The sequence below is a fragment of the Cynocephalus volans genome, chromosome 1 (genome assembly GCF_027409185.1).
Source record: "Cynocephalus volans isolate mCynVol1 chromosome 1, mCynVol1.pri, whole genome shotgun sequence".
In the NCBI taxonomy this organism is placed as follows: domain Eukaryota; kingdom Metazoa; phylum Chordata; class Mammalia; order Dermoptera; family Cynocephalidae; genus Cynocephalus; species Cynocephalus volans.
This window is the reverse complement of record NC_084460.1, coordinates 293,639,996-293,653,094: the sequence shown is the minus strand read 5'-3', so window position 1 is coordinate 293,653,094 and position 13,099 is coordinate 293,639,996. Positions and strand designations below refer to the sequence as shown.

General features: G+C 44.2%; 1 protein-coding gene and 3 non-coding genes across 5 annotated transcripts; all 4 read left to right on the top strand.

The window, feature by feature from the left end:
- The first annotated feature begins 2,760 nt into the window (after nt 1-2,760).
- Nucleotides 2,761-12,671, top strand: NCL (nucleolin). Of its 2 annotated transcripts, none has more exons than XM_063101392.1 (14): nt 2,761-2,937; nt 4,076-4,192; nt 5,355-5,832; nt 6,245-6,439; nt 6,544-6,630; nt 6,832-6,973; nt 7,778-7,902; nt 8,625-8,748; nt 9,464-9,621; nt 10,321-10,444; nt 10,685-10,818; nt 11,339-11,465; nt 11,808-12,031; nt 12,180-12,671. In XM_063101392.1, exons 1-14 carry the CDS (start codon nt 2,920-2,922, stop codon nt 12,254-12,256), a joined length of 2,130 nt encoding a protein of 709 aa, XP_062957462.1. In that variant the 5' UTR covers nt 2,761-2,919; the 3' UTR covers nt 12,257-12,671. The 2 variants fall into 2 exon arrangements, with proteins under 2 accessions (XP_062957462.1, XP_062957473.1); XM_063101403.1 differs by lacking the exon at nt 2,761-2,937 and adding an exon at nt 3,497-3,515.
- On the top strand, nt 6,675-6,744 carry LOC134365690 (small nucleolar RNA SNORD82). The gene has a single exon (XR_010022148.1). It is a non-coding gene; the product is annotated as a small nucleolar RNA SNORD82 (small nucleolar RNA).
- LOC134365698 (small nucleolar RNA SNORD20) lies at nt 10,946-11,025 on the top strand. Its single transcript, XR_010022151.1, has one exon. It is a non-coding gene; the product is annotated as a small nucleolar RNA SNORD20 (small nucleolar RNA).
- LOC134365659 (small nucleolar RNA SNORA75) lies at nt 11,528-11,664 on the top strand. Its single transcript, XR_010022140.1, has one exon. It is a non-coding gene; the product is annotated as a small nucleolar RNA SNORA75 (small nucleolar RNA).
- Nucleotides 12,672-13,099: the final 428 nt, after the last annotated feature.

Sequence of the window (13,099 nt, the reverse complement as noted above, 5' to 3'; positions counted from 1 at the left end):
AACAGTGTACATAGTATGATAGCATTTGTATTAAATGTAATAAATGTACCTGTCTACGTACATCGACTGAGTCTGGAAGGACACGAGAGACTGCTGCTGGCACTGTGCTGAGACTGGGTTGGCCAGAGGACAGGGGGAAGGGAGACTCAGTTTACTGTGTATTTTTTTGAACCTTTTGAATTCTGTACTATGTGGGTGCTTTACAATTATGTGGGTGCCATCTAATTACATTTCGGTCAGTGACGGACCACATGTAGGACAATTTAGTAGAAGCCGTTCTTCGAGTTCCCATACAACTGTTCTGTTCTTCAGTTTCAGTATAGTCAATAAATTACATGAGATATTCAACACCTTATTATAAAGTAGGCTTTGTGTTAGATCATTTTGCTCAACTGTAGGCTAAGGTAAGTGTTCTGAGCATGTTTAAGGCAGGTTAAAAAATAAATGAAATAAAATAAAAAAGGCTAGGCTAAACTATGATGTTTGGTATGTTAGGTGTATTGAATGCCTTTCCACTTATGATATTTTCAATTTATGATGAATTTATCAGGATGTGACTTAATTGTAAGTTGAAGAGCATCTCCAAAGCAATGCCACTTGAACACTAAGCTATACTGGCTCTTCCTGTTGTTCTACCTAAATACTTTACTCATTCAAATAATCAAATAATTTTCAACACTACTACTTGCCAGGCAATGCTTTTATGTGCCAGTAATACAGCAGAAAACAAAGTCTTTGTTCTCGTGGCTGGGGAGGGAGCAAACAGAAATAGACAGCAAGAAAAATATCCGGTAGAGATAAGAACACGCAGAGGACTCAATTAGGGTGGTGTCACAGCAAGTTTCTGGGTGACAGTTTTCATTGGAGGGTTGGGGAGGGCCTTTTAGGAGGTGATATAAATTGAGATCTGAATGGCAAGAAGGAGCCAGCCATGCCAATACTTCTAGAATTCATCCCTGTCACTTCACCATGCCCACTGCTCACCTCTGCAGCCTCCGAGTGCCCTAAGCCCGCTGTTTGGAAACTCTGAGGGTCTTATTCCACCATGCTTTAGCTCATGCTGTTCTTTCTGTCCCACCACCCAGTGCAGGGAAAATGAAAAGTAAATGGTTAGGGTCCCTTGAGGGGTTTGGAGTCTTACCGAGCATTTGATGTAAATATGCACGTGTGCCCAGGTGTTTCAGACTTACTGAACGGCTCTGATCCACAGTGCCCTCGGGACGACCCAGGAGGCCAATAGGGCGGCTGCTGCTTAGCTACCTTGTGCTTGCATCTGAATGAAGCCTATTAATTTTTTACCCAGGTCTTCCCAGGATCTTTTCCTTTTACCTAGCTCATGGACCTGCAGGTGAGGGGTTTGTGACCCAGTCTGTACAACGGGTTTGTAGGGTCTGTGAACCCTAGCAATACACCCAGAATCCCCTTGGCCCCCATCCCAGAGTTCAAAGTGTTAACCTCCTCAGGTGCTCTCCACAGACCATCAGGAAAAAGGGTGCAGACCACAGAACTGGTCCCAGCTTCCTGCCCTGATGAGAGAGCCCCAGAGGGCGGCGGTGGGTTTCCCACACACTCAGTCTCAGGAGTGCGCTAGTAAGAATTGCAAAATACCTTCATTGCTCATAAGAATCTCCACGGGCCCTTGTTAAAACACAAAATCCTGGGTCCCAACACAGACCTCTTTAATCAGAACCCCCAAAGGCGATTTTTGACAAATATTGTCATAGCTGAAGGTATCGTGGGTCTGTAGGCACAATCAGGTAGCAGATGCCCAGGATATATCCTAGGCAGGTTCTAAACTTAAGGAAGTGCTCTGGGTTGCTAAGTCAGGCCCCAATTAAGTTCCATCCCCAAAGTAACTCATCCGGCAAAGGCAAAAGCGTAAATGCAGACAATCTTCTGTGCCTCCGCCATCGCGGGAACCTTTTCTTTGGCTCTTTTGACCTACTCCTGGGCCATCTGGTGACAATGACTTCGCAGCCATATTTTCATGGGTGCGCTAGTCCCAATGAATACAGAGGGAACTCGTGAGTGGTCACAGGCCCTGTCCAAGTCCCTCTGTCCACCCCACAGTTATAACACCCTGTGACCGCCAACAAGTTGTCTCTCCGAGCCTATTTCCCCTTTTAAGGAAAACCTACCGCATGAGGTTACGGTGAGATTAAATGAGTGTGTGTGCACCGCTCACAGTAAACATCACAAACACACGCGACTGTCTTTATTAACAGTTCTCAGGAGGGGGCTTCAGGCCCGAGACCCGAGAGGGAACCCCCTGCAGCCAGGGGCATATTTCTGGCCCAGGCTCGTCGGCGGGCAAGGCTAAAGCGGGCCTCCGAGAGCGCTTCCGGCGCTCGGTGTCTCGTCAGCAAAGCGGAGCCGACTCCTCTCTGGGGCCGCCAGGAAGCTCAGCGTGGCGTCCCTGAGGAACCCCAAGACCGCCCGAGTCACCGGCCCACAGCGACGGCCGGCTCCCAGAGCCCCCACGCTCCCTGCACCCCCGGCGCCAAAATTACCCGTCCGGGGGCGCAGGTCCGGACCGCGCTCCCACAGTCCAATCAGCGCCGGCCTTGCACAAAGCGAGTCCCGCCCCCAGTGCGCCGCCGCCACCCCTCCCCCTGCCGGGGCCGCCTCGGCCCGCCCACTCCCGCCCGCGCCGTTCTCGGTAAGAGGTTCGCGATTGGCTCGCGGGACGGACGTGAGTTCTGGTTGGTCGGGGTGGGGTCACGAGGACGACTTCGTCTTTCCAGAGGCGATTACTGGGCAGGCTCCGTCTTTCGCCTCAGTCTCGAGCTGTAGCTGGCAGCCAAGGGTACGTGCTCCGGAATCCTCAGTACTCGCGGCCGCCATCGACGTCGCTTGCGTTCCGCTGGGCTCATCTGCGCCATTTGCCAGCCACACACTCCCCCGACATAAGCCGCTATCATGGTGAAGCTTGCAAAGGTAAGAGGCCTTGCGCGCAAGCACGGGCGCTGAGGCCTGCTTTCCGAGGAGCGCGCGCGGCGCCGCGGGGAGGAGGGCCTTCGCGCAGGCCCGGCGCGTTCGAGGGCGCAGTGCCGCGGGAAGTCTCGCGCGACTAGCGGGGAGGTCTCGCGGTTTTGGTTACTGGGCGGCGGGGTGAAGCGCTCGGGCAGGTGTGGAGGGTGGTGAATGCAGCGGGGAAGGACTTCGGCACTGAGTGCGTGGTGGGGGCCCTGGACCTCGGGGCGGGGGTATGAGGCCAAACTTATGCGACGGACGCGGGCTGGGCCCCGCCTCCTGGCGCACGTGCCCGGGCGCGCGGCCCGCCACGTGGGCTCCCGAGGGCCTGCTGTCTTGGGGGCGCGAAACGGCGGGCTGGGCTCTAGACCGAGGCCCCGCGGCCTTGGGGACCTCTCCGGCCCCTCCGGGAGGGCGGACACGTGGTGGGCCCCGGAAGAAGGCATTGCCGCGTGCTTTTTGCGCCGGGCGTGGCGCACATGGTGGCCTCTCAGGTAACCCCACGTGGACCCGCCAGGTCTGGAAGCAGTTAATGTTAAAAGGTAAAGGGTGGGCCTCCTGCTTTTTATTTTTCAATTTTTATTTATTTATTTTTTTACTCAAGGTGCCGTAAAGATCTTTGCACTTAACTTGAATTCAGACGAGGGTGATAGAATAAGGTACCAGAATTTACCAAAGGGCTGGATAGGTGGTCCAGTTGTAGGCGACTGGTTATTAAAAATTGTGCACGATGTAATTAATGATACTGTAAGTAGTTTTTAAAAACGGGTGTGCTTACCGAAGGAAATAGGAAGAGAGCGTTTCTTCAATTTACCTTTTTATCTTCGAACTAATTTTCTGTTTGTAAAACCTCGCAGGAAAAATGTGTGGGAAGTTGAGAACCCCCTCCCCATCGTACATTGCTATGAGGAATAGTTTTTATGTTGTAATGTGAAAATGGGTTTGAAGAAAGAAAGGTAATTGTGTTTTACTATGAAGAATGGTGAAAAAGGTCAAGGTTTCCATCCCGGTATTGGCCGGCCGCCGAAAAAAGAAAAGATGACAAAATATGAATGGCCTAAAATGTAATGGAGGTGTAATGTTCTAATCGTGTCCATTTTAGGCAGGAAAAAATCAAGGTGACCCCAAGAAAATGGCTCCTCCCCCGAAGGAGGTAGAGGAAGACAGTGAAGATGAAGAAATGTCAGAAGATGAAGAAGATGACAGCAGTGGAGATGAGGTAATTATCTTCAGCTTAACGCAGGACTGTGTTAAAACTACAAAATGGAGTGTTTAAGTACGTGGTATTGGGTGTCTGAAAATATCCTATTATATTGGTTGAGTGTTTCATTAACATGTCAAGATAGTTTGGGTATGTATTTGAATGAGCTTGAGATAAAAAAAGATGGGGGGGGTCTCTTTCATGTGCCCTTTGCAGGGCTTGGGGTGGTATGTTATGTTGAATAACGTGCATTTTTCTAGTTTCAGCATATTAGCCTTAGCCTCGCATTCCAGATGAGGGAAATATATGTTCTGTAAGTGGCTGAGCTTAGCATTGTGTTCAGGCCTGAGGATGTCCTGACCAGATTACTTTCCTGTATAAGCCTTGTGACACTAGCCACTGTGTTATGATTATTCCAGTGTGGATTGATGGCTGCCATCTCTGTGTTAGCATTGACCCTCGTTAGCACTCCTGGCTCACTGTAAAAACAACCACTACAGTTGTGCTCGGTTTTCTTGTTTAGAATTTAATAAAAATTTTACATGCATTTACTTTATGAAAGTAGTAACGAGCAAAAAATATCTTGGAGTAGTGGGACTTACATGTAGATAAATATGGTTTTTATCATTCTAACATATGCTTACTCTCCGGTGTGCTATGATTTTGCAAGGGTTGTTTGCAACCTGTTATGCATTTTTATCTCAGGTCCTAAGTATTGAGCTTTCAATGAGCTCTATACCACCACTCACTGTAGGATCCCCAAATGGTTTAACAGTTAACACTTGGAGAATTCTATGTTTGAGATTTTGAATAATTTACATATATTGATTCATAATTCTTAACATGTAAGGTTGGTGCTGTTTTTCAGTTGAGAAAATTGAGATTTAAGAAAGTGAGGTGCAGGAATTCAGATGTCTGCTTCAGAGGTATTTTAAGTGTTAAAAAGGATTTTTTAGGTTTGGGTACTGTATCTGATAATGAGGATTGTGATTTCACAGACATATACATAATAGGAGGACATGTAACATGATCTTAGAGCCTAACATCCTACAGTGTATCTAATACATGTGGTCTTGAGTCAGAGGCAGTGCTTAACTTAAGAATCTTAACACTCATTGGGATCATGGCTGTTTTTGTGGGTGTGGTGGCAGACTTATGTTTGTTTTTATTTGTTCTCAAGGTTGTCATTCCTCAGAAAAAAGGCAAGAAGGCTACCACAGCTCCAGCAAAGAAGGTGGTGGTTTCCCCAACAAAAAAGGTTGCAGTTACCACACCTGCCAAGAAAGCAGCTGTCACCCCAGGCAAAAAGGCAGCAGCCACACCGGCCAAGAAGATGGTTACACCAGCTAAAGCAGTGGTGACAACTGGCAAGAAGGGAGCCACACCTGGCAAAGCACTGGTAGCAACCCCTGGTAAGAAGGGAGCCGCCACTCCAGCCAAGGGGGCAAAGAATGGCAAGAATGCCAAGAAGGAAGACAGTGATGATGAGGAGGAGGACGACAGCGAGGAGGATGAGGATGAAGATGAGGATGAAGATGAGGACGAGGATGAATTTGAGCCAGCGGTGATGAAAGCAGCCGCTGCTGCCCCTGCCTCAGAGGATGAGGATGACGACGACGACGATGAAGATGAGGAGGAGGATGATGACGAGGAGGATGGTAAGGAGCTCTCTTGGAAGTTCCTGGGCTTCTGTGTGCAGGGTATCTTGGTGAGGTATCTCCAGAGAAGCAACACTACATACTCCTTCCAGGACAACCTGGGGGTGCGATTGGAATCCTTCTGGGGATTCTCTGGGCTGTTTTGGTGGGCCAGACTTAATTACCCAGGAGTGATTGCCTGCCCTTGTGCAAATGCTTATTATCAAAACAATCTGTGAGGAGTTTTTATGGTGTAGGATTTTGCTTCTAAGTGATCTCTTAATTTGTGCCATAACTGTTAGCTTAACATGGTGGCAACAATTCATTTCCTTTCAGTCTTTCTTGAACTAAGATTCTTGGGAGAGTTCTCTATTTTTTTAAAAAAATTTTGATGGCTGGCTGGTATGGGCAGAGTTGTCTTCAATTTTTTCAGACTCTGAAGAAGAAGCTATGGAGACCACACCAGCCAAAGCAAAGAAAGCTGCAAAAGCTGTCCCTGTGAAATCAAAGAGCATGGCTGAGGATGAAGAAGATGAGGAGGAGGAGGATGACGAGGAGGAAGATGAGGACGAGGATGAAGAGGAAGACGAGGAGGAAGATGATGAGGAGGAAGATGAGGAAGAAGAAGGTAATCAAATTAGATTCTGAGGTATATTGACCTGAGTTATGTTTAAAGGAATATTTAAGTATATGCGGCTACTCATGGATAACATTGCTTGAAATCTTCTCCAGAGCCTGTCAAAGAAGCACCTGGAAAACGAAAGAAGGAAATGACCAAACAGAAAGCAGCTCCTGAACCCAAGAAACAGAAGGTTGAAGGTAACTTGCAGAGTTAGGGGCTGCAGGGGGAGGTGAAGTCTAATAGCACAAATGATGAATGACAGAGGGACTTAATACTGAAGCCTGATGTTACATTGCAATATGCTGATGTGCTATTATGGAAATTTTGTACTGGAAATTAATTTTTGTGCCGTACTTTTTAAGAAGTAGATTAATATTGAGTTCATTATTTTTCTATAGGCACAGAACCAACTACATCTTTCAATCTCTTTGTTGGAAACCTGAACTTTAACAAATCTGCTCCTGAATTAAAAACTGGTATCAGTGATGTTTTTGCTAAAAATGATCTTGCTGTTGTGGATGTCAGAATTGGGATGACTAGGTAAGTGCTTCACTGCATGTTTACATGAGTCTGCTCTCCCTTTAGAACAGTTAACTTAGTTTAATCCTTAACCATGAATAAGTAACCATCTTCAGATTAGACATTAATGAACTAAATCATTAGATTACCAAAAGATGGAATCCCCAAATTGAAATTTCCATAATCAACCTTACCTTTTGGTATAGCACAAAATTTTTTTCTTTTCTTTTCTTTTTTTTTTTTTTAAGACAACCGGTAAGGGGATCTCAACCCTTGGCTTGGTGTTGTCAGCACCACGCTCAGCCAGTGAGCAAACCGGTCATCCCTATGTAGGATCCGAACCCGCGGCCTTGGTGTTGTCAGCACCGCACTCTCCCGAGTGAGCCACGGGCCGGCCCTTAGCACAAAAAATTTTTAATAGGTTTTGAGAATTTGGTATTCATATTCCCTGGAAGTACCAAAACTGTTAGACCTGAGTAGTTATCACAGTGAGTGCTTTTAGCCAGACAGCATTCTCCTATCTTAGTGCTTAGGCAAGTTCCTTTGTCAGCTCCTACTATCAGTTGTTATAAGCATTTTAGCAAATAAGACTTCAAAGTTGTATTTGTATATCATGTCTTAGTTCTTAGACCCTGTTCTGTAACCAGTTTGCAGAGGCTTGCCATTATTTTGTTAATACTATAGGTGTTTTTTTTTTTTTTTTTTTTAATCTTAATCCTTGTTTACACTATCAAATTAGTATTGCTGGTACCCAGAATAAGTGTTGTGACTTTTGATTTTTTTTTTTTTCCACCTGTGATTTTGACCACCATATCACGTTAAAAGGAAGTTTGGCTATGTGGATTTTGAATCTGCTGAAGACCTGGAAAAAGCCTTGGAACTGACTGGCTTAAAAGTCTTTGGCAATGAAATTAAACTAGAGAAACCAAAGGGAAAAGACAGTAAGAAAGGTAAGGCTTTTTAAGAGATTATGATTTTAATATATCTAGAGAAATAGTAGTCTAATGTGGACTTTTAGGAGTTAGACTGCTGGCGAAAATGCTTTTAACACTTCTCTGTTGGTTTTCTCCTAATGTGAAGATTAAATAAGCTAAGTATTTGGCACTGCTTGCTGGTGTTACACGTTTCCCGAGTTAGGCAAGTAAGAACAGTCTTACTCAGGAGAATTATTAGGTCTGGCCAGTTAGCTCAGTTGATTAGAGCACAGCCTTAAACACCAAGGTTATGGGTTCAAATTCCTGCACTGGCCAGCTGCCAAAAACAAACAAAACCCCAAAATAATTATTAGATGCACCTAAATAAATTATACAGGGGACTTTCTTCACTGAAACTAGACTTCTGATTGTTCTCTTTTGTGTCCTTTGTGTGTTCTCTGCACATTTATCATGTTTTAAATTGTGTGTTCCTGATTTTCTATTGAAAAATAATGAGCATCTGTTCTCGTTTGAGCTCTAAGTGTCCAGCAGATTGAAATCAGCTGTGACAGCATGGAGGGGGCATGTGTATTTTGCAACTGCTGTATCTCCATACTTAGCAAAGAGCTTGGTACCTATCATGCGATCTTGAATTACTTGTTGAATGGAACTGTCTTGGGTGTTTTTCATTTTCTTCCTCTGCCCCCACCCCCCGATCTTTTAGATCATGCAGTTTATTTTTGTGTTTTTTAATCTAGATCGAGATGCAAGAACACTCTTGGCCAAAAATCTCCCCTACAAAGTCACTCAGGATGAATTAAAAGAAGTGTTTGAAGATGCTGTGGAGATCAGATTAGTCAGCAAAGATGGCAAGAGTAAAGGGTAAGTTTTCTTTCTTTTTTTTTTTTTTAAGATGACCGGTAAGGGGACCTCAACCCTTGACTTGGTGTTGTCAGCACCACACTCACCCATTGAGCTAACTTGCCATCCCTATATGGGATCCGAACCTGTGGCCTTGTTGTTATCAGCACCACACTCTTCCCAAGTGAGCCACGGGCCGGCCCAAAGGGTAGGTTATCTGCATTGGAATGTTGAGTTTTATTACCATTATTCATTGGCATTAATACACTTCTGTGCTTTAAGAAAATTTTTTTTGGTTCAGTTTTCCTAGGTTGAGTGATCCTGGGCAGTTTAACCTATAAACCTGTGCCTCAATTTCCTGTCTGTCCAGTGGGGAGAACATAACTAATTTGTAGGGTGATTTGAAAAGATGAGCCAGTACACGTGAAGGAGTAAGAAATGTACATAGCTCATAATAAGCACTTTGTAAGTAAGAGCAGTAATTGCAATGAGGTGAGGTTACCATGAAAAAATTTTCGAGGAGTATTTGTTAAAACTTTGTAATAGGAAGTAAGGGGAAAGAAAGTTCAAGTTTTAATTGAAAAGCAGAAGATATAGGAAATTTTGGATGTTTCAATTAGTATAAAACAGGGCATTTTTATTGTACTCACCTGAGGCAAGGTATGTGTTTCTGAGAGGTTAAAGCATTTGTGTTAATAGGGTTTTAAAAGCCGTGTGTCCTTTTTGCCTATTGTAGGATTGCTTATATTGAATTTAAGACAGAAGCTGATGCAGAGAAAACCTTTGAAGAAAAGCAGGGAACTGAGATCGATGGGCGATCCATTTCGCTATACTACACTGGAGAGAAAGGTCAAAATCAAGACTATAGAGGTGGAAAGAATAGCACGTGGAGTGGTAAGAATTTATAGGCTTATAGGGTTCTAAAATTGATGGAGGGAAATCCTTTGCATCTTTGTACTTCATAAATATGAGGAATCTTCAAAACTTCATGGAGAGATACTTTTAATTTGATTTTTCTATGAACTTTTTTTGAAGTAGCCTTGTACTCTACACTCAAGATTAAATGGGTATTAGATGAAGGTTAAGCAAGTTGTAGCCCAATTTGTAATAGTAATCTCCAGTCTCTTTTTTGGGGGGGGCAACTGGCCAATATGGGGTTTTGAATCCGTGACCTTGGTATTATAAGGCTGAACTCTAACCAACTGAGCTAACTGGCCAGCCCTTTTTTTCCCCCCAGGATCTTGAATGAGAGCTCTATGAAATTCTCACTGGAACATAGTAGGCAAATCTAGCTTCCATTGTAGGTACAAATTTTATACTTTAAATGACTTAGATCATGAGCATTTTAAAAATCATTGTTCTAGGAAAAGACTAGTAGTCAGCTTATGCAACAATAATGGAAGAAAGCAGGACATTATAGTACGTGATGGGTGTTCAATATTTTGACCAACAGAAGTGGGATTTCACCTACATCAGCACTGGCCTGTTAACTCTCCCAAGCATGAAAGTTCTTAGGATCAAGATATTATAGCTGTGACTGAGTATAGGAACCATTGTTTCAGTCTTAAGAATGTGGCATCTCTTTATTTGCAGGTGAATCAAAAACACTTGTTTTAAGCAACCTCTCCTACAGTGCAACAGAAGAAACTCTGCAGGAAGTCTTTGAGAAGGCAACTTTTATCAAAGTGCCCCAGAGCCAAAATGGCAAATCTAAAGGGTAAAATAATATCTTTATACTGTCAGTTATGGGCTCTAAGAGTGTCTTGTATAGACCTAAAAAAGGGTAAAAACATTTTATCCTGTCAGCAGAAAAGCTGAATCATTTTAGTTACACAGATCAGTGTAAAATAAAATACAGAGCGTCATTTAAGTGTCTGCTTAAGGATAATGGTTTGGTGGCATTATGTGACATCAGAGGAGCCGTGTGACTTGTTCTGAGTATTGACTGTCATTGTAGGTATGCGTTTATAGAATTCGCTTCATTTGAAGACGCTAAAGAAGCTTTAAATTCCTGTAATAAAAGGGAAATCGAGGGCAGAGCCATCAGACTGGAGTTGCAAGCGCCACGGGGATCACCTAATGCAAGAAGCCGTAAGTCACTGTTGACAGGGTGTTATGGTGGCAGAAGATGGCACCGTTGTCGGGGCTTTTCTTGTCAGTGTTTGCTTTTCTCACAGATCTAGATATGACTTTTTTCTGTTGCTGAGTGAACAATAACTGGATATGATGACTGATTGCCTGAGAAATAATTGATGAAATGTCAAGAAAATTCCTCTAGATAGTCAAGTTCTGATCCAGTTGTGTCAACTCAGAGTAGCCAATTTTGCCCGTGGTTTACTGCCCTGTATGGTGGCCACTACTTGCTTCTTTGGGTTACTTCTACTTTCCGTAAAAGATCTGAAGCAGGATCTCAACTAAAGTGGTAATAGAAAACATAAACTCAAGATGGCTGTTGAACTGAGCCCTTTGCACTAGTTGGCCAAGTTGCTTTTACATGCTTTTTCCACTGAGGCAAGCATCCTTGGCCAGCGTCATACTAGGCATTGGTGCATATTTGATGTCATTGTGAATTGCGACTTTACAGGTATAATTTTTACTTTTCTTCCCCCAGAGCCATCCAAAACTCTGTTTGTCAAAGGTCTGTCTGAGGATACCACTGAAGAGACATTAAAGGAGTCATTTGATGGCTCTGTTCGTGCAAGGATAGTCACTGACCGGGAAACTGGATCCTCCAAAGGGTAAGGTACAGGAAAACGGGTAGTGTCACTACCACTCTGTGTAGAAACCTCAGCTGTAACATGTCTTCTCATTGAGCTCCTTTCTGTCGATTTGTGGCAGTTTATGGATTCGCACGAGAAGAAGAGCCATTTCACAGAACTAGCATTATTTCACCTTCTGTCTTTGTAGAGGTATACCTGGCTGTTTTGTGAGACATTCAGTTAAAATTTTCCATAGGGAGCTAGATTTTTCTCAACTGAGCAAGGCTGCTTTCTATGGGATCTCACTACCCAACATGTGAGGTTAACTAGGCACATGTTTAGTATTGCTTTATAATGGACAATTTCACTTGATGTTTTTAGGTTTGGTTTTGTAGATTTCAACAGTGAGGAAGAGGCAAAAGCTGCCAAGGAGGCCATGGAAGATGGGGAAATTGATGGAAACAAAGTTACCTTGGACTGGGCCAAGCCTAAGGGCGAAGGTGGCTTTGGGGGTCGTGGAGGAGGCAGAGGAGGCTTTGGAGGCCGAGGTGGTGGCAGAGGAGGCCGAGGCGGATTTGGTGGCAGAGGCCGGGGAGGTTTTGGAGGTAAGGCAGATGGGGGTGCAATCTCAGTGTTTCTTGGACATCACATGGCACATGCACTTCAGATCTGTGCTATGTCAGGGTTCCTAATCACTCGAGAAGAGGACTTGGCTTTGCATCCATTCTTTAATGATATCTTTCCTTCCTGCAGGGCGAGGGGGTTTCCGAGGAGGCAGAGGAGGAGGAGGAGATCACAAACCACAAGGAAAGAAGACGAAGTTTGAATAGTTCTTCTGTCTCTGTTTTTCCCTCTTCCGTTTGAAAGAAAGGACTCTGGGGTTTTTACTCTGTTACCTGATCAATGACAGAGCCTTCTGAGGACATTCCAAGACAGTATGCAGTCTGTTGTTCTACTTGGAAATTCACATAGATAACATTTCAAGGGTGATCCCTGTTGGTTTTGACTGGATATTCATATAAACTTTTTAAAAAGATGAGTGTGATAGAGCTAACCCTTCTCTGTAAGTTTTGAATTTATATTGTTTCGTCCCATGTACAAAACAATTTTTTTTTCCTACAAATAGTTTTTTTTTTTTTTTTTTTTTTTTTTGCATTGCGGGGGTTGTAAAGGAAAAGCAGAATGTTTTATCATGGTTTTTGCTTCCGTGGCTTTAGGACAAATTAAAAGTCAACTGGTGCCAGACTTGTTATATCCTTAAGAGTGTTTCTCCTGGAATGTCACCCAAGGCACTCACTGAAGAGCATGGTAAAGCCAGCTCTGCCACTCAGATTCACCCACCCTGCTGGAAATGCTCAGTGTATTGGTTTCAAGTATCCCGGCCCTAGATTTGGATGAAATGGCTGGTGTAGCGACTGGCTCCTGCAGCCCTGAGTGTGTTGACATGGAAGGTTTGTTGGAATTCTGCTGTGGCTCCTTTCACTTGTAGCAGGCCTGAGGATTGTGTCCTGAACAAGTGCTCTGGAAAGAGGTACAGCACATTGGTCAGGTCTCCTAAGATATGCAGTTTGAGAGCATTAGTTCTGGAATTGGCAGTGACTAGTGAGTAGTATGCATGCTATATAAATGGGCCAGTAGAGGCTTCAGGGCTGTAAGGTTGGGGAGGAAACTAA

Excerpts from the sequence above, each read along its gene's own strand:
- NCL (XM_063101392.1), top strand. Across the intron at positions 5,833-6,244 it reads GGATGATGACGAGGAGGATG|ACTCTGAAGAAGAAGCTATG; the intron begins GTAAGGAGCTCT and ends CAATTTTTTCAG. Across the intron at positions 10,819-11,338 it reads ATCACCTAATGCAAGAAGCC|AGCCATCCAAAACTCTGTTT; the intron begins GTAAGTCACTGT and ends TTCTTCCCCCAG.